General features: G+C 61.1%; 2 protein-coding genes across 3 annotated transcripts; one reads left to right on the top strand and one right to left on the bottom strand.

The window, feature by feature from the left end:
• The first annotated feature begins 194 nt into the window (after positions 1-194).
• TLE5 (TLE family member 5, transcriptional modulator) lies at positions 195-10,293 on the top strand. 2 transcript variants are annotated; one of them, XM_054805897.1, is made up of 7 exons: positions 195-494; positions 1,032-1,129; positions 2,633-2,696; positions 5,096-5,140; positions 6,759-6,821; positions 8,275-8,349; positions 9,035-10,293. In XM_054805897.1, the coding sequence occupies exons 1-7, from the start codon at positions 468-470 to the stop codon at positions 9,251-9,253; spliced, it is 591 nt and encodes a 196-aa protein (XP_054661872.1). In that variant the 5' UTR covers positions 195-467; the 3' UTR covers positions 9,254-10,293. The 2 variants fall into 2 exon arrangements, with proteins under 2 accessions (XP_054661872.1, XP_054661871.1); XM_054805896.1 differs by having other exon boundaries at positions 199-494; positions 9,032-10,293.
• A 187-nt stretch (positions 10,294-10,480) lies between these two features.
• Positions 10,481-18,240, bottom strand: LOC129197466 (skin secretory protein xP2-like). Its single transcript, XM_054805963.1, has 3 exons — positions 18,157-18,240; positions 16,748-17,998; positions 10,481-15,904 (listed from the first exon to the last, which is right to left on the bottom strand). Exons 1-3 carry the CDS (start codon positions 18,238-18,240, stop codon positions 15,677-15,679), a joined length of 1,563 nt encoding a protein of 520 aa, XP_054661938.1. The 3' UTR covers positions 10,481-15,676.
• Between the last annotated feature and the right edge of the window lie 773 nt (positions 18,241-19,013).

Raw genomic sequence — 19,013 nt, 5'->3', positions numbered from 1 at the left:
CGGAGCCTCGGATCGGCGCGCCGGACCCGGCCCGGGCCCCCGCTCGGCTCCCGCGGCCCGGCCGAGACCCGCGCCGCCCTCAGCGGGCAGGGCCGCCCGCAACCCGCCGCCGGGCCCGGGCCGGTGCCCGCGGCTGCCGGCGCCGCGCGGCGGGGGCGGGGACCGGCGGGGGCGGGGGCGGCCGTGGGCCCGCCCGGCCCGGGGAGGCGGCGGCGGCAGGTGGTGCCGAGCAGCCGCAGGACGGAGCCGGAGCCGCAGCCGCCATTAGACAATAGGCGCCGGCGGCGGGGCGGCGGGAGCGGCGCGGGGCGAGCGGCGCGGCCGGGGCGGGGCGGCCGCGGGGCCGGGGCGGCCGGGCCCGGCGCGGACAAAGGCGGCGGCGGCGGCGGGCTCGGGGAGCCGCGGCGGGCGCGGGAGCGGGCGGCGGCACCGGGCCGCTCCGTGCGGGGGCCGAGCCGCAGCCTGACATGATGTTTCCACAAAGCCGGCACTCGGTACGGCGCGGCCGGGCGCGGGAGCCCCGCGCGGCCGGGCACCGGGGCGAGCGGCGGGGCCGTGGGGCGGGGCCGGGCACCGGGGAGCGGCGGGGGCCGCGGGCCGGACCGGCGCGGGGCCCCCCCCCGGCCTCCCTGTGGCGGCCCCGGCGCGGCCGAGGTGACCGAGCGCCTCCCGCCGCCCGCAGCGAGACACGGGGGGGGGTCTCCCCGCCCCGCAGCTCCGGCCGGGCGCCGCGCCGGCGCAACCTCCCCGGCCGGTGCCGAGGGGCGGCGGGGCTGGAGACAGCGCCTGGGGGAGGGCCCGGGCGCCAGCGGCCCCACGGGTGACCTTGGGCGCGTCCCGGGCCTGAGCGCACTGGCCCTCGAAGTGCCCCGTCGGCCCTCTCGCCGCCCGGCCCGGCCTGCCCGGTGCGAGGCGAGGCGTCCCGGCCCCGCCCGGGGTGGCGAGACCAGGGTGGGCTCGGGGCTGCTGCGCGGGTGGGACGGGCAGGCTGCCTGCCCCCCGGCACCCAGCGCTGTCTCCTGTTGTTCAAGGGCTCCTCTCACCTGCCGCAGCAGCTGAAGTTCACGACCTCCGATTCCTGTGACCGCATCAAGGATGAGTTCCAGCTCCTGCAGGCCCAGTACCACAGGTATGTGCTCCTGTGGGCCCGGCCCGGGTCTGCCCACAGCCTCTGCTGGGCTGGCACAGCTGACACAGCACGCAAGAATCGCTCTGATTCTTCTGCTTCATTGCTTTGCTGCGCAGACCAAACGGGGACGCCGAGGAGGGCACCCGGTCGCGTAGCTTGGGTCACCTTTGGCTAGAGGAGGACCTAAGGCAGGGGATTAGTTGTGTTCGCTTGGGAGTCCAGCGAGGAGAACGTGCGTCTTCTCTCTCCAGCCAAGGTCTTTCCTCTGAGCGCCGCTCGGCCAGGACCGCGCGGAGGCTTGCCAGGCCTCCCGTGTCTTGCTGGGAGTTTTCCTCGGTTCATCTTGCTGGCTGCCATTCTTGGACGGCAAATGCTGCAGGGAGCACTTTAAATCCAAAAGCTTCCGCTTTTCTGTGGGTGTGTGTGGAAATACTTCTCCTGACCCAAAAGCTGGCTTGTGACTGTTGCTCTGTGTGCGTGTCTGAAATAAACGTGAAGCTCTTGGGTTAAATCCGCTGGGTGATGCCCTCTGCCATGGCCTGGCAGGCTGCGAGGTGCCGCTTGTGGCACGTGCCTCGGTGCCGTGTGGCTGCAGCTTCCCGATCTGCCTTCCCCCCCCAGCCCGGGCTCTGCTGGGTGGCTGCGTCGCAGGTTTGAGGTGGTGTCGTTCCGGCAGGAGCAGGCAGAAGAGCTGCTGGGAAATGGCTTTTCCTGGTGTCCCCATGTCTCTGGGCAGTGCTGGCGAGGGAGCAGGGGAGCTCAAGAAACAGGCCGCTGGAAGGGAGGCTATCCTCCCACCCTACTCCACCCCCTTAGACTTCATCTGCTCGAAAAAAAGCAGGGGTTTTGTAGGTGAAGCTGTTTCTTGTTTGAAACATAAAACCACAGCGCATGCCGGCTGCAGTTGGTCGGCTGGTGAGTCGGAGTCCCATAAAACACTGGGAGCAGCGGCACTTTCTCTGAAGGGTGTGAAGAACCTAAAGGAGAGAAAAAATCCTTTCTTCTGGAGGGATGTGCTGCACTTGGGCCTCCCACCACCACCACCACCAGCCAGAAATGGATATGGCTTTGGTTTTGAAGTTGTACTGCGGCATCTCAAGTGCTGCAGACAAACCCATGCTAGAAGCTGTCCCCAGCTGCCAGCGATCCCTTGAGGAAAGGGAAACCCCTCCCTAGGCAGCCACCTCTGCTTCTGCCCAGCTTTCTGCTTCCCGCCGGGAGGATTTGCCTGGGGGAGGTCGGTGTCCAGCTGGTGGATAGCCTTGTGCTGCTTCTGACCGTGGGTTAGTGGAACTCCGGCTGGGAAGTTGGGAGCGGGCTCTGTTGCAGTTACCGCTGTGCCAGCACAGTGCGGCCCAGCTCCGACCACCCCTTGCAATCTGGACGGTGGTGTCTGAGAAGCCAGCCTGGCCGGGATGGGGCCATGCAGGAAGCAGCTGCTCCGTGGCGATCAACTCTCTTACCTCCTGTTCGTGGTTTTCTTACTGTTTTCTGGCTTTTCAGCTTGAAGTTGGAATGTGACAAACTAGCCAGTGAGAAATCGGAGATGCAGCGTCACTACGTCATGGTAAGGACCGGCCCCAGCAGCCAAGAGCGCGTGGGTGGCGCGGGTGGGGACTCCAGCGGTGAGCAGGTGCCTGTGCCTGGGTTTTGCCTGGCAGGGAGCCTTTGCTCGGTGGAGCGGCAGGTCTCTACGCAAGGCCGGCACTGGCTTTTCTGGAAGTGGAGTTTTTTTTATATTTTGTGTTGTCTGCATGCAGTGGATTGTTGAAATGCGGGAAGTAGCAGAAAATTGTTGGACGTGGAAAACTGAAGGGCCCGGTGGCTGACTGCTTGCTGGGTGGTGGTGCGGTCCTTGGCCTTGCCACCGACTGGCTGCTTGACTGTGCTCCCTGTGCCTCGGGGGAAGTGAGAGCTCTTGTGCACCCCAGAAGGAGCTGCAAGGTGCTGGTGTGCAGTCTGGGGACTCTGGGAGAGTCATGGCCAGCGCAAGACAAAGCAGTGCTCTGAGGAGTTGTGAAGCTGGGAAACCCCACAAGCCTGGTGGGAGTTGGAAGCAGAAACCAGCTGCTGTGCGAGAACTAAATCCTCTGTACCTTCTCGTGACCCTGGCAGCCTTGCGGAGCCACGGTGCTAAGCGCTAGCACGTCTCACCGGTGCGTGTGTCGCAGCACGAAGTGTGCAAATCCCAGGGCAGTGCCTGGTAAAGACGTGAGACGTGGCGCCACACGCGGGCAGCAGGTCTAGCTGTAACTCTCTAAAGAAATCTGCCAGGAAACAGCCATGTTCTTGTAGGCAGGTGATGGTTTGCTTGCCAGGTAATGCCTCTGTCTTCCCGCGCGTGGAAGAGCCCTTGTAGCAGAGGGGAGGGATGCCAGGCAAGGCTATGGTCTGTTCCTTTCCTATCAAGGAGTTAACAGGAGGTTGTGATACTGTCCATAAAGATGAGCTGGTGCCTGCTTGCCAGCTGCTGCACCTGCCCTGGAAGGAAGAGATAAGATGTAGAAATTAATACAGCAGCTCTTCAGAGCAGAGTTAGGGCTTTAAAACCAGAAAAAAAAAAGGGAGCTGGCCCCTCCATCCTCTTGTACTGCCCATGTGCCCAGACTCTGAGGCTATGGGGAGCAAGGCGTGCTTGGGGCTGGGGACAAGGAGAAGAGGTCACAGCTTTCCTTGTATTTTAATGGAGAAGCCTGCCCCTGATAAATGATTGCTTCCTGGGCCTTGCAGCCTGCATGGAGACTCTAATCTCCAGGTGTGTCTGAGATTTTTTTTTTCTTTAATGCTGACAGTCACCAGAATTGATTCAGGTTACCATCAGCGGGTCAGCAGCAGAGGGGAAGGGCTGTTGCTCATTGTGCAGCACTCGAGGCTTTGCAGGCGCAGCAGCTCCTGCCTTGTCTGTGCGGCTGAGCTGGAGTCGCACAGAGCTGCTGTTGCTCCCCACCACAGCGAGTCATGGGAAGTGAAGAGGAGGGTTTCTGTGAATGTGCAAAGCTGCTCCAGCTGCTCCGATTTTTTGAATAAGTCACAATTAGCAGCTTGGGGGTCGGGCTCCTGCTTCCTGCTCAGTCTTCAGAATGCAAAGAAGCCTGAGAGCCGTCAGCAGTGTTAGAGCAGACTGAGATCATGGCAATACCAAGCTGGGTGCTTCTCAGACTAGTGGTGTCGGTACCCAAACGCCTGTGATCTTCTCCTTGAATTCAGTGAATGCAGATGTGGATTTCTCTTTCCCTTTGGAGGAATCAGGATTGCAGCCTGCAAGCTGAGGGAGGAGATTTCTAAACTCTCAAACATCAGGTTTAAAACAGCTTCTTCCAGGGGTCAGGAATTAGCTTCTCCTGCCAATAGGTTGCTCTGTAGCTGCCTGTTGCTGCTGTGCAGGGGTTTTCTGGGTGGGTTTTTTGGGGGGGGGGGGGTGTTTCCCCACAGTTTCTTCCAAAACAGCTGGAGCTGCGTGCAGCTAGATGAAGCCCACTTGTTGGGCTGAAGTTGTGGCTGAAGCAGCCGCATGGGCTTTAGGATATTGGCCGGCAAAGCTTGTAGAGTCAGGCTGCCTCTTTTTTGGCTGTGGATATGGAAGTTTGTGGAGCCCTGAGCCTTCTTCCAGGTTTGAAGCAGCATCACTCGCTCTCACCTCGATGCGGACTGCTGAAAGGTGTCTGTGAGGGGTGTTGCATGGGGCCCAGTCAGCAAGTTCCTGGGTCTCCATCTGCAGCAGTGTGAGGTTGGAGCAGGGTGGACAGGGAGCACCTGGGCTCTGTGCTTCTGCCTTAGACCTGGAGAGGATCTTTGTGTTTGCCTCCTGCTGTCATTGTTTCCTAGGGCTGGCCTCTTCTCTCCTTCCATCCTTGCCCAGCCTTTGTAGAAGACGTTGCCAGGAAAGCAGCAGTAGTTCACAGCACTGCCGTACCGAGCCTCAACTTACAATTTCTTTTTTTTTTCCTCTTCTCCCCTGCTCTACAGTATTATGAGATGTCCTACGGGCTCAATATTGAAATGCACAAACAGGTAGGGGGAAGGCATTTCCAAGTGCTCTAATTCGGGGAGGGTGGGTTGTCTGCTGTGCTTTGCCCTCTGTCACTTCAGTGGTATTTCAGGAACTAGAAATGCCATGAGCCTGTAAAATGTCAGAGCTGCTTTCGAAATGCGGGGGGGACCCCCCCACACACCTCTCGGGATCACGGTGCTGGACTGAGGGCTCCCACTCTGGGCTGTGGGCACGCTCTGGTTCTCCCCAGCGCCTGAACAGGTATTTAAGCATGGGACGAGGCAGTGCAGGCAAGGCCTGGAGCTGCGCCTTAGTCAGCAGATGCAAACCCAGGGTGGAGTGCAGGAGATGACCCAGGTCCCTCCCAGCCCTCCTCTCAGGCCCCAGCTGGGTTCCTGGCCCTGCCACCTTCCCCAGTGCCCGGGAGGGCTCTTGTGATCACCCCGACATGAGAAAAGCCTTTGGCTCCCCCCGGGCCCTTGCTGCAGTCAGGCCAGAGTGCACTTCTCTTGGGCTGTGATTAGGAAACGTAATGGTAGACCTTCTAAGAAAGCCTCCTTATGATGGAGACTCTGCTGCAGCCTGGATAAGTTTGTTCATTACCCTTGGTGGTGGTGAAGTTGTTAATTATCCCCAGTGGCTAATTACCTGTGCTGTTAACAACATGAGCCTTCTCTGAGCCTGGCTCTATCTGGCTTCAGCTTCCAGTCACAAAGTCGTCTGTGTGTCGTGGCTCAAGCTATAAGCCTCTTAACACAATTCTGCTCCCCACAAAGGCACTCGGTGCCTCCAGTCCCATCACCCTCGTTGGTAAGCCCATAAGACTGGCTTCCCTGGGGAAACCTGCATCATGGTAAAGGATCTGAGCCACGAATCCTCACTGTTGTCCCGTGAACTGTCTCCCAGCCTAGTCTGCTCCCCCGTGGTGCCGGTGGGGCCCCTTGGCCAGTTTTGGTGCGTGCCTGAACCCTTTGGCTCTGTCTTTCTTTTGACTCCATTGGAAAGGGATTTACAAAGGGCTGGTAGCTTTACTCTTTCCCAAGAGAAAAGCATTTAACACCCCAAAATTTGCCACCTGCTTGTATGAGGCCAGTGAAGAAGCTGCGCGGTCCCTGTGGTCTCCCTGAATAGCCCCAGTCCTGCAGCTCGGTTGCGGGCAGGCTGGCAGCGAGCAGACCCTTGCCTTTGGGGAGGGAGAGTCCGAGGAGGCTGAGCAGCTGGTCTCTGGGGCAGAGCAGGGGTCTCAGTGGTGGCAGCATGTGTCTGCGTCCACATGGCAAATGTAATTCAATACATCCCCACCTGGGTCTATAATAAGTTTCCTCTCTGGTTGCTCCCGACTTTGTTAAATGAGTATCAGAGACCCGGAGAGGGAAGAGAATATTGAAAACCTGCTCTCTGCAGTCAGCAGCATTGATTCATTTAACTGTAGGGAAGGGCCTTGGGGATGAGGTGACACACCACCCCCCTCCATGGCACCAGGACGCTGCCAGCATCTTTGAGGGGAGTGTGGGTTTTGTAGGGCCGTTCAGGGGCTCTGGCTCTGCCTGTGGAGGGGGAAGATGGGGCAGCCGGTGCTGAGGGTGGTCAGTCCCGATCCACCTGATGCCTTTCCTCTCTGTTCTTCCCACCTTTTAGGCTGAAATCGTCAAGAGGCTAAATGGGATTTGCGCACAGGTTCTGCCCTACCTTTCGCAAGAGGTGAGTCCCCCCTCTCGGCCCTGGCTCAAGGGCACATTGGCAGTGGGGAGCGGAGGCCCCCGTCCCACTGCGGGGCAGCGAGGTGCCACGGTTCCCCCCCTGCGTGGGCAGCTCCTTGGCCCTGTTCTGGGAAGCCTCATCGCTCGCTCTCAGCCCCTGCGTGGGGATGAGGCCTTCGAGCAGCCCCCCCAGGCACTGGGCGGTGGTTAACATGCCCATCCGTCCCCTTCGTTGATGGCTGTGGACAAAGATGGGCTCTGTTCTCTCCTGCCTGTGATTACTGAGTCATCAGCCACTTCTGCACGGGCGGTGGGAGCTTTGGGTGGCTAATTGGGGGAGGGGGGCATTTAAAAAAATACCTCCATATGGCTCATCCTTGAGATCTGGTTCCTCTGCCTCATTAATTAATGCAGCTGATGGGCTCCTCCCACTCCCCTGAGAAATTAATTGGGAGGACTTGGGAGTGTCTGCCTGAGGCAGGAGGAAGATGAAGCACCTCTAGTGCTGTATCTGTCCATCTCCCCACGCAACCCTGCAGAGGCTAAACTCCATGGCTGTTCCCATGGCTGGTTTTTTTTGGTCAGGACTAGCTGTGGGGTGGAAGCTGTGTTTCTCGGTCTGGGTTACACGTGGGGTTGGGAACAGGCTGTGTTTTTCTCACCCACCTGTTCTCGGGGAAAGACAAAGTGGCTTGCTGATCAGATCAGAGCTGCCTAATAACTAAGCCACGACTAAACCTTTTGCATCTTAGTGTTACCCCTTCCCCCTCCCCAACCCTGTTCTGCTGCCAAGATGGAAAGAAAAATCTACTGGCTGGAGTGCAATGAACAGACCTGGTGTTCGGAGACCTTGTGGTCTCAAAGGAGCAAGTACAGTTGTCCTTTATTTTTTAAAATACGTGATACAGCTGTTTTTCCTGCCTGTGTTTGGAGCAGCCGTGCTGGGCTCTTCCACAGCAGCATCTTCCAGCTGCTGCAGTTGGGACCTAGGATGCTTCCCAAGAGCTTCTGATTTTAGGGCTTGTTTTGTTTGTTAGGGGGTCTCATTTTGTATCAGGTCTGAGTAGGAGAGGGACGGCAGGGTGAGAGGCATTGCCCACCTTAGAGCCCTTCTAGCCAATGAGCGCTGCGCCTGTGCGGAGCAGGACAAGGGTGGGAGTAAGAGGGGACCTGCTTAACCCCGTGGTGAGGAACTGGAACGAAACGAGCGTGCCTCCTTCCCTGCTCTTCACCACTGCGGGCCCCAGTGGTGTAAGGTCCTTGTCACAAATGAAGTGCGTGCAGGTGTCCCCAGCTGTGGGGTTAACCAGCCTGCCTTTGTGCCCTGGCATCTCGGTGCTAGCAGCTGAGATACCGTACGTGTGTGTGTGTCCGACCCAGCAGGGCTGGGTCCCTGTTCTCCTTCCCTGCGATGCTAGAAATGACCCTGAATTCCTCTGTTCTCTCCGCACCAGCATCAGCAGCAAGTCCTGGGAGCCATTGAACGAGCCAAGCAGGTTACGGCACCAGAACTGAACTCCATCATCCGTGTACGTGATGCACGTTTCATTTGGGTTCAGAGGGATGGGAATCTGTGCCTTTGGCCTTCGAGACAGAGCTGGGCAGGGGAGTCACGACCTGGGGCTGTGCCCCTCGTGCTCGGAGCAGGCTGCTCCACGTGCAGTGCTGCAGCCCTGCTGGGGTGAGGCTGTGAGTGCTGGGCTGGCCCTGCCGGCATGGGGCTGTTTTGTCCAGTTTTGTAAGGACGTGGGCACGGATTCGCAGGGGAGCATGGGTTCCTGCTCTGTCCCAGCAGGTGCCAAGAGAGGAGCTTTGGTTTTGAGCAGGAACTGCAGCAGCTCCTTGATATGAAAACACCATCTGTTCTTGGTCGAGGTCGGGAGGGCTTTAACTGCAGCCTTGGAGCATGCCAGAGTCTGAGGGCAGATATGCTGGAGGCTAGGGGCTGTGTGTTTGTGCTGGGGACACACTGTTGAGTCTTCTCTTGAGGCTGTCACAGCCCAAGGACTCTAGAACCTCTTTTTTTTTTTTTTTTTTTTTTTCTTCTTCCCCTGAGGCTGCGGTGCTCTCCAGGACCCTGAGGTCCCTGGTTTAAGCTTGGCTGCTGGCACAGTCTTTCTGGGCAGCGCAGGCCCTTGGGTTGGGGTCCAAGTGCACTCAAAATGACAATATCCCTCTCCTGTCTTCCTGTCCGTCCATCATTCTCTACAGCAGCAGCTTCAAGCTCACCAGCTGTCGCAGCTCCAAGCCCTCGCTCTGCCTCTGACTCCGCTCCCCGTGGGCCTCCAGCCCCCGTCCCTCCCCGCTGTCAGCGCCGGCACCGGGCTCCTCTCGCTCTCGGCCTTGGGCTCCCAGGCTCACCTCTCCAAGGAGGACAAGAACGGCCATGACGGGGATGCCCACCAAGATGATGACGGGGAGAAATCAGATTAGAGTGAATGGGGGGCCAGGGGGAGGGGGCTGTCTGGGGGGTGGGGGGGCAGGTTAATGCAAGATGCAGTATCTCTCTCTAGTTGCTGTGCAGCAGAATCGCGGGGGCTTGCGTTTGGTGGCAGCTCGCCAGGCCTGTTCCCACGGGCAGCAGTGCCTGGGGGATGCCCCCACCGCCATCCCTGCGGACAGGCTGCTCCGCAGCAATGCAAGCGCCATAGCAGTAACCGTGTGGCCGATCGTGCTCTCCCTGTGCCCAGCCTGGCTTCCCCGTCCCCGCTCCGTCGCAGAGCCGAGCCAGAGCCTGGCTTGGGCTGCTCTGGGGCTGCTTGCCCCCCAGCTGTCCCAACTCCTCGGTGCCACGTGGCTCCCCACCGCTCCCCCCTTGGTATTTAAAGATGCTCCTCGATCCTAACAGTTTCTGCACAACTCCCTGCTGGGATCCCTGCCCCAAAACCATCTCCTCCCTCCCCAAGCGCTCTTGATCTCGTCGCATCGCCCCGGTCCTGTCCCCATCCTCCCTGCGCCCCTCCTGCACTAATACCAGGCCGGCACCTTGCTGTTCTGCATGTATCTGTTCTTAACCAGTCCTGCAGCACCGCGGCAGTACGATGCGCTCCGGCCGCCGGTTTTCTCCTCGGCTGCTCCTTGGCCTCGGGCTGGAGGGGGAGCCCCCACCACCTGCTCTCCCTTGGCATAGCACCCGGTTTTGGGGGGCTCGAGTGGCTGGGCAGAGGGGCAGGCAGACTGAGAGCCTTTCCTGGTCCTCCCCCCTCCCTGCGCCCCCGCTCCTTGTAGAGGATACAGCAGCTTTCTCTGTTCTTATCTCCGTGCGCTAGCGTGTCTTCTAAAAAAAACAAAAATGGAACAAAAAAAGAATAAAATTAAATAATAATCTGGTGTTTGTATATAGTCCTTTAGAAAGATCTTGTTTTGCTTTTTGTGTTTAATCACTTGACCTATAATAAGAGGAACTGAAAATGCTGTATCAAGGACGTACAAGCTGTGCCTTTCAAATAAAGAAATAAGAAGGTTGGTTAAAACGGTGACTTGCTGCCTGCTTTCTTGCCACCTTTGGGATGACTTTAAAATACTTCCCTCCCTCTCCTGCCCACCCCTAGACAGAGGAATCGCTGGGGGAGACGAGGTAGCTTTGCTGCCTAACCCTGGACTCTGCCTTGGTTTCCCCGTGTGCTGTCACAGTTCCCGGGGGCTGTTGGAGATGTCCAGGGGAGCTGCCCTCCCTCCTCCAGCTGAGCCTGTCCCAGACCAGTCCCTGCCTTACCTGGTGCCGTCGCTGCCCTTCCTGGGGCAGGGGGCTGGCTCTGGAGTTTCTCCATGAGCCAGGAGGAGGGGGTTAATGTTGACACCTCTAGTTCTGGCTTCTCTCCTGCTCTTGTCTCTACAGCTGCTGGCTGAACAAGGACCATCTTCATTGCCCGCATCCCACTCTAGGGCACCGTCCCTCGCCCAGGCATCCTTGTGGAGCTGCATGCCTGTGCCAGAGCTTTGGCTTGAGTCTGCTGGAGCCAGGGCGAGGAGGATGCCTGTGCAAAGCCAAAACAAACTGGAGAGCAAGGTGAAAGTGGGCAGCGGTGAAAGGGACCTGGGAGCTCTCTGGATGAAAAGCCCTTGCTTTTCATCTGCTCTGGAGCAAAGTGCCACCAAGGGCTGTCGGCTCTCCGCTGGAGCAGGAGCGGTGTGGTTTGGTAATGCATGGGAATGGGCCCCGTGGGCTGCCGCAGGTCTGCTCTGTGCGTGCATAATTCATTTTTCCTGTGGGTGCAGAGGATAAGCTGCTTCTGTGGCACTCGGCCCCTCTGGAAAATCTGGCCTGTGTTGCCCTGGGGCTGAGATTGCTGTAACGGAATTGGCTCTCAATAATTAGAGCTGTCCTCTGGCTTCAGAGCTTGCTCTGCCTTGATAACATCTTCCCCTCTGTATCTCCCAAGCCAGCTGGAGTGGGAAAATTTCCTTCCCCTGGGAAGGAAGCCATGGAGGGTGTGTGTGTGTGTGTGTGTCAGTGTCCCCAGCTGCCCACCAAGGTCGGAGGACTGTGGTGGTGCAGATGGGGGTCCTGGTGAACAGCAGCCACTGTGCCTCTGTCCTGCTGGTGCTGGGCGAAGATCAGGCCAAACGCCCGAGGGTGGGATTTGATGGGATTTGCTGAACTGGTTCAGGTCTGGGACCACTTCTGGCTCTGGAGTGGTGGCACTTCAGGCTGGGACCGTGTCCACTGCAGTGGGTCCAGGGTGGGAGAGGCTTGAGGAAAGGTGCACGATGCTGCATGACGCCCGCCGGGGCCGCGGCTCCGCTCGGTCCCTTCCCTGGCACTGCTTCTGATGGGTTTCTTCCAGTGTGGACCAGCCTGCTGCAAAGAGGGGACGGTGTCCTATCATCCCAGGAGCACTGGCCAGGCCTGGCACAGCCATGTCGTGGCTTTGGATGGGTTACAGAGCCTGTGGGCAGCACGAGGGCTTGACAACGCTCCCGTCATCTGCAGGTGATGCCTCGCCAGCATGGACCGAGGGGTGGCTGGGGCAGGGCTCCTGGCACGGACTTGCAAGGGACGGGCGAAGTCTGTGGAGGAGCATGGCTCTGGTGGTCTTGGAACTCCAGCTGCTGGCTGGGACTCTGCAAGGCTGTCTGGGGGGGGTCTCAGCCCTGTCCCCTGCCAAACCAGGAGCCCTGCGTGGGGCCCAATGTTCCTGACGCAGCCGTTGCCTGTGCTCTGGGAAGCAGCCGTCGCCGCTGGCTGCTCGGCTGCCGGGGAACAGATCCAGAGCGCAGATCCCGTGGTGAGAGCGGAGCTACTGCTGCGTGGCAGGGGCTGGCCTGACCTCAGTGCCCTTGGGGGGGCCAGAGCACAGGCAGACAGGTCCACCACCATCACCTCCACTGTACTGTGCAGGGGTTCCCGGTCAGGAGCCGGTTGAAACGGTACTGATAGCTGCAGCCTGACCCCGTGGTCTTGCGGCTGCTCCAAGGGCCTCGCTGACGCTGAGCGAGCAGGTTTCTGATGTGAAAGGCCAACACAGCTTCGGGCCAAGGGCTGCTGCGATGCGACAGTTGCTAAAACCATCTCTGCTCCGTAAGTGCTGCTGAAAACCCCGCTGGGAGCGTGCTGGCTGTGGGGAGGGCTGGAGCTTTTCAAGCGCTTTCACCTCGAGGTCACCGGTTCAAACTCAGCCTGGGGGTAGGGAGCACCGTAAGTGGATGTTATTCCTGATGGATGTGCAAGGCAGGAGGGTTTAGGAAGAAATTGGTCTGGGGTGTTTTCAGGCTGGCAATTTCAGAGAAACAGACGTCCCTGTTGTTAGAGCTAATTAGCAGCCTCGGTTCGGTGGGCAAGGGGTCGAACAAACCACGAGGCTGCTGGCTGAGCATCATCAGCTGCCAGCAGGCTGGGGCTGGGGAGCCACTCCTGACTAGGCTACGGATATCTCCTTGCTCCCTGCGGGAGACTAACCCACTGTAAAGTATAAAGACAGAGCTTTTGGGCTCTCCAAATCCCCTGAACTTCCCAGCAGATGCTGAGCTGAATCTTGTGCTCCGCTCCTGCTTCCCCTGGTGATCCATTCCCGAAGCGCGTTGGCTTCACACCCAAAGCGTTTCTCTGGATGGTGGGAGGCACCCCGAGAGGCACCCCGATGTCCCACGGACAAGCAGTGCTGCAGTTCCCCGTGCTTCCATTCTGACTCTCTTTGCAACCGCCGGATTTGCTTCTGGATCTCCAAAGAGAGTCATTTCATTGGGCACCTTACCAGATTTGGGCTCAAATCTAACTGCATACCAAAAAATCTGCAAATCTAACCCATACCAGCAGCAAAAAAAGGGTTAAACACACCTCCCTCGAGACTCTCCCAGCAGCTGCAAACTTGAGGAAACAGCTTCTCTCCTTCCAAACAGGCTGCTCTGCCTTGTAAGCTCTTTCGTGGTTGGAGCCATGAGCCCCTCTCCTGCCGTGGCAGCAGAGAAGCGGGTGATGCGGGGCCTCCGAAGCTCAGCTGATCAGGGATGGCTTAAGCCCGGCTCCTGGCAGAGAAACCCCTTCTCTTTGTGCATGAGAGGCTGTGATACAGGAGTGGGAGAGGGACGTAGGCAGACGGGCTGAGAACCAGCTCTCCTGGCACCTGGATCCTTGGAAAAGCTTGGCAAAGCCCTGGCTCATTAGGGAGGGATAGAGAGCAACCTAGTGAGAGCCACCGGCCCGCTGTCCAAAGAGCTTTCAGCTGCGGTGGATGGAGAGCCAGCTGAGCCCGGAGGGTAGGGGCAGGACCCCGTCTGTCAGCGCCCCGTGCCCTGCCCACAGAGCAGCACGGCATTTAGCCTAGGTTTGACATCGATTCCTGATCGCAGCTGCCAGGGGCTTGGCAAAACTCTTGCGTCTCACATCTCTTCCCCTTCCACCTGCCTGTCACTGGAGGGGGTCATAAACCAGCATCTTTCCTCCTCGAAGAGGTGAGCAGGTGCCAGTTTTTCACTGGGTGAAGGAGGTTTCACACCTGTTTGACTCTTGGTCCATTCCTTTCAGCTTTTTCCCATAGGACAGATCCCTGTTGCCTCCGTGGCAGCAGCGGGAATCGCCTCCGCCACATCCCCTCCCGCTCCCGCTCTCCTCATTTTTCACCGCAGCTTTGCTTGAAACAATGGCACAGCCTGCAAGCCAGGAATGCTTTGCAGCGCGGTGGAGCAGGGCCTCCTTCCCAATTCATCACTAATGCAGGAACGCCGAGCCCTTCCTGGCTGCAGCGAGCACGAGATAAAAGCTAAAAGAGGCATCAATAATTAAAAACCACTCAAAGCCGGTAAGTGCAAACAGGAGCCAACATACAGATCGAAGGCCGTGCCAGAGACGAGAGTCTGTCAGCTGCGGGGTTGCTCTAAGGGCTCCCGTATCTCTCTTGCGGGCGTCCCTCCCCTCAGTCCACAGCCCTGTGGTGATGGGGTGTCCCTGGCACCCCAGGGGGGCGCAGGGGCTGCAGGCAGGAGCGCATCAGCTCTGCAACGTGCTGGGGGCCCTGCCGAGGCAGGACAGGAGAGACACCCCCCCCACCTCAGCTCCTGCACGTGGTTTGCCTTGAAGATGCTCTGGGGACACGTGGCTTTAAAGAGCAGGTGACAGCACTTGGGTCCTGGGGATGGAGGGACCTGTGGTTTGGTCCCAGGAGCATGACTGGAGAACCTTGATTTCTAGTACAGCTTTGGCTCAGCTCTTGAGGACTTGCTGCCAGTCCTTTCCCTCAGTTTCCCTTCTCATCTCATGGTCATTCCAGGACAGACTCCAGCAAGGATAAGGCCCCTGTTTGTGCCAGCTGCTGGTATAAGTGCCCAGGACAATTCATGTTGTCTGAGGGTGCCAGGAACTCAGTTCCACTGAGTTCAAGGCTCCTCATTCAAGTATGCAAGTGAGAAGCTGAAAACAGGATGGTTTGGAAACAGGATGGTTTGGAAACGTCATAGTCCTCTTTTTGCTCCCTGCTTCCACAGTCCAGGCAAACTAGTTGACTGAGTCCCCGTAAGGAAAAATCTGAATCTTCTAAATCTGGTGACGCCTGTTCTGTTCCCCCTGCCCCATAATGGCCCTACTGACCCAAAAACCCTTGCGTGCAAACCCCCCCACCACCTGGCTGCCAAAAAGCCCACCCAGGGCTGAGCCTGCCCATGTGCAACATAACGGGCCATAAACCCACGAGGACCCGAAGAGGGAGGTGCAGGGAAACAGTCTGCAAAGAACGGGGCATCCTCGGCCGCTGCGGGTCCCAGCCGTGCCCCCATCTCCCTTCCTGTCCCCAGGGGTCTCCTGCCAGGCCAGCAAATACATCTGCAAAACCGGACACACAGCAGCTTTACGCTAGGAGAGCAGCCCCTTTGGACGCGAGATGGTTGTACGCGGCTCCTCGCCACCGACCTGCCCCAGCGCCTGCGTTTGGAAGGGATGGAGCAAAGCAGAGCTGAGCAGAGCAGGTGGGAGAAGGGGCACCCGGGAGGGTTTCAGACCGGGGGCTGGAGGACAGACTGCACGTGCAGGCTTCAGCTGCCCGAGAGAGGCGAGCCCTGGTCACCTGTAGGCATCTCTGAGAAACGTGATGGTCTCTGCCCTTGACCGTCCGCTCTGGAGATGTGCTGGGTATGGGAAGCTGCGCGAAGGAGGCGCGCGGGGAGAGAAATGACGACCCACGGCACAGAGCCTGGCAAGGGCAGGAGGCTGCGTGTTCCGATACCCCAGGCTGGCATTTGGGGAGGGAGCTGAAAGGTAAAACCGTCGGGGTAATTCCAGAAGCAGCAACCTGTTTTGCCTGGATCTGGGTTCAAACGGCAAACTGAGCTCCCGAGTGTCCCGAAGCCCAGGCTTGTTTGCTTTCTCTGCTGGTTATAAACAGAAGGGCTGTTTACAGCACTCGCCTCTCGATCCTGGCGTGGATTTCAAACGCCCTCGTCCTTTGGGGCTCTTCCAAGCGCTGCCGCTACCAGGCACAACTGTGTGGCTGCCACAGAGAACGGCTGGGTCCCCGGCCGAGCATCCTGCAGCGGCAGCCCGGGCTCGGTCCGGTTCTGCTGACTGATCTCAGCTGCATCCTCTGCCTGCACCTCGTGTCCTTGCGCCCGGAGGGAGGAGCGGGACCAGCTCCCTTTGCCGCTGCATCCAGAGGCCTGTGGGTACAAAGGGTTAACTGTGGTTGTTTTCTCCTCAGTCCAAGCACATGCTGAAGCAAATTAATCTCTGGGTTACAGGCTGTCCTGCTCCAGGGCTCACGTCAATCATTAATGGAGGGTGATGAAGACGCATGTGACATCCCTCATTCCGGAGCTGCCTGTTCCAGGTTTACCTGTGTCACTCTCCAAGACAGGAGAGCATTGAAACTGCCTAAGGAAAACCGGCAATTTTTGGTAAGGAGTTTTGAAAAATGCTGCAAAACATCTTCTCAGTCTCGCCTTCCCTTGAAACGCGATCTGAAACATTTCCAGCTTTTGAAAAAACTTTCCTTAAATAAAACCCAAAAATTAAAAAGGCAAGCAAAAAAAAAAATCTAAAACTTTACGTTTGGATTAAAATATGTATATTCACGTGCAGATATATGATATACACAACATGTCTATGTGCTTACACAAAAGGCAGGTTTTTCAAGCGGTTTGGGGCCAAAGTGGCGGGCTAGCAGCCGCCCCTGCCCGCAGCGCGGGATTTGGCCGGTGAACGCCTTTGGCCGGGGAAGGCGAAGGGAAGGCCGGGGCTGGCCGGGGCCGGCTGATCGCTTGGGGTGCGTTTGGGGCTCAGCCCTGCCAGCCTGTCTGCTGCCCTGGGAAGGCTCCGGTCGCTGCTGGGGCACCGCGGGGAGGGGGCGGTGGCAGCCGGCAGCCCCGGGATGGCGTGAGGGGCCGGGAGAGCCTCCGGTGCCCACCGCCTCGCCCCCCGCTCCGGTCACTGCCAGCGTGCGGCAAGTAAATAACGCGATTAATAAAAGATTAGGATGAAATGTGAAGCATTAAATATTTAACCTTGTGCCTGCCCGTGCGGTGCCCAGGTGCAGCCGGTTCCTGCAGTATTTCCGGATCGTTCCCCGCTCTCCCTTTGCCACCCCCACACGCGGTCACCTCAGGGCAGGCCGCAGCTGGAGGCCTGCGGGGGGACGAGGAGGGACCGCAGGGGATAGGGAAGGGCCCCGGGTGGGGGTGCTCGGCCAGGCCGGGAGAGCCGCCCCGCTGGGCCGGGGCCTGTGCCCGGAGCGGCCCCCGTGACCCGGCCGGGGCCGGGGAGGGAAAGGGGTCAGGATCCCGGCCGCGGCCCCACCCGGGGGGTAACGATGTTGGCGAGGGGCTGGGGCGGCCTCCGGGGCCGGGAGCGGCTCCCAGCTCCGCGCTGCTCCCCGGCAGAGCCCGGGGGCGGCCCTTTCCTTGTGCCGGCCCCTCTGCTGAGGGCGCACCGAGCCCAGCGCTCCGCTCCCCGCTCCCCCCCTCCCTCACCCCGGGCGGGGGCTGCCGCACAGGGCGGGACCGCCCCTGGCTCTGCCGACCCCGGCTTAACGGCACGGCCGCGCCCGAGAATCGCGCCGTGGGCTCGCAGCGGCGGCGAGCGCGGAGCTCCCGCGGCCGGGACAGCCCGACCCGGCACCCGCTGCCGCTCTCCGGGAGCCACCGGGAACCTTCTGCGGCAAAGCCGAGCGCCCCGGCCCTGGGGCCGGTTGGGGGCTTCCTTCCTTCCTCCCTCCCTCCCCACGGCGCCGGGGTTTCCCCGTTCCCCCGCACTGGGACGCTGAGCCCGGCGGCTCCGGCCTGTCCGGGCCGCGCCCCCCCCTCCCCGCGAACCGCGGCCGCTGAGCGCCGCCCCGGCCTCCGCCGCCCCACGTTACTTTGAGTGGCAGCCGGTAGCCGCCGCGAGGCCTTGTGGGCCGCGTAGTCCACCCACCCGGACCGCCCGCGGCGGGAGCCCCGGCCCGGTGAAGGCTCTGAGCCGTGCCCACGCGAGAGGAATGGGCCCCCCGCCTTCCCGAGCCCCCGGCGGGCCGCGGGTGGGACGGGACAGTCCCGGGCCGCCGCCGCTGACCACGGCGCCGCGAATAGCGAACTACAACTCCCAGCGTGCCCCGCGGCGCCTCCGCTGGGGGGGCCCTTGCGATCCACTCGCTTCTCATTGGCGTTCCCGGGATGTGGCGTCACGAGCCCATGTGGGAACGGGGCAGGGCGATTGGATGGCGCTCCCGCGGCGGCAGCCAATGGCAGGTGCAGCCACCGCCGCGGCGGGCCGTGAGGCTGGTTAAGGTGGAGCGGGGTCGCGGGGGGGGAGCGCTCCCGGGGCCTGTCCCGCCCCCTCCCGCCCCGCCGTCCGGTGCCCCCCGCCGCCCCGGGCAGACGAGGGGCCGAGCCCGGGGCACTCCCTGGCATTGCACTTTCTGCAGCCCCGCACCCACTTCCCCCTCTTCCCCCCCCACTCCCCGCTGGGCGAGCGCGGCCGCAGCGTGGCGGCCCGGCCGGCGGTGAACCGGCGCCGCCATGCACCGGGGGCCGGCAGCCCCTGGGGTCCCCGTAGCCCCTGGGGTCCCCGTCTCGGCCGGGCGCTGTCGGGCCGCCTTCGTTTGCCGTTTCGGTGCCCCCGCGCTGCCCCGTCGCCGGCCGGTGCCGTGTCCGCCCGGAGCGGGGCCGGGGGCGGTGGCTGCGCTCCCGGCGGACGGGGCTGCTCCCGGCCCCGAGGGCTGTCGGCGCGGCTCCGCTCCCGCCTCTGCCCGGCCCCACGGCAGGGCTCTGTGGGGCTGCCGCGCGAGTGAGTGGGGCCGCGCTGGGGGCCGCGCGGAAGCTGGGGGGGGAGCCCGGGGAAGCGAGCGGGGCTCCGGCAGGCGCGGAGGGCTGGGGCAGCGGTGTCGGCGGACGCCTCCCGGGTGGCTCCGTTCGGCCCCGGAGCAGCGGCTTCAGGGCCGGGCCCTCCCCCCGGGCCCCTCCTCGGTCATCCGGCATCCCCGTGGGAGCGTGCGGTCGGGGCAGCGAGGCCGCCGCCGCCGCCCCCTCGGGCTACCGATCGCCCGGGCCGCCGCGGGGCGGGAGCTCCGGTGCCGCCCGGGCAGAGCCGCTCCCTCCCGCCGTCCCGAGTCCTGCGGGGACGCGCCACCTTAAGCGGGCGCCGGCGGACGGGGCGCTCGGGGCCGGCGGGGCCGGGCGGCAGCTCCGCCAGCCGGGGGATCGCCGGGGCCCCGCCGGCGCCTCCCGCCCGCCCGCTCCCGCCTCCTCCCTGCTCCCGCCCCCGGCCCCCATGGGGGGCGAGCGGAGACCCCGC

Source organism: Grus americana, chromosome 28 (genome assembly GCF_028858705.1).
Source record: "Grus americana isolate bGruAme1 chromosome 28, bGruAme1.mat, whole genome shotgun sequence".
NCBI classification, from domain to species: Eukaryota; Metazoa; Chordata; class Aves; order Gruiformes; family Gruidae; genus Grus; species Grus americana.
This window is presented reverse-complemented; position numbering and strand designations above follow the sequence as displayed.

Coding starts and splice junctions, on each gene's coding strand:
- TLE5 (XM_054805896.1), top strand. CDS start 468: ATGATGTTTCCACAAAGCCGGCACTCG. Junction 495..1,031: donor TTCCACAAAGCCGGCACTCG/GTACGGCGCGGC, acceptor CTGTTGTTCAAG/GGCTCCTCTCACCTGCCGCA. Junction 6,822..8,274: donor TGCCCTACCTTTCGCAAGAG/GTGAGTCCCCCC, acceptor TCTCCGCACCAG/CATCAGCAGCAAGTCCTGGG.
- LOC129197466 (XM_054805963.1), bottom strand. CDS start 18,240: ATGGCGGCGCCGGTTCACCGCCGGCCGGGCCGCCACGCTGCGGCCGCG. Junction 17,999..18,156: donor TGGGGGGGGAAGAGGGGGAA/GTGGGTGCGGGG, acceptor CACCTTAACCAG/CCTCACGGCCCGCCGCGGCG. Junction 15,905..16,747: donor ACCGCACGGGCAGGCACAAG/GTTAAATATTTA, acceptor TTGTACCCACAG/GCCTCTGGATGCAGCGGCAA.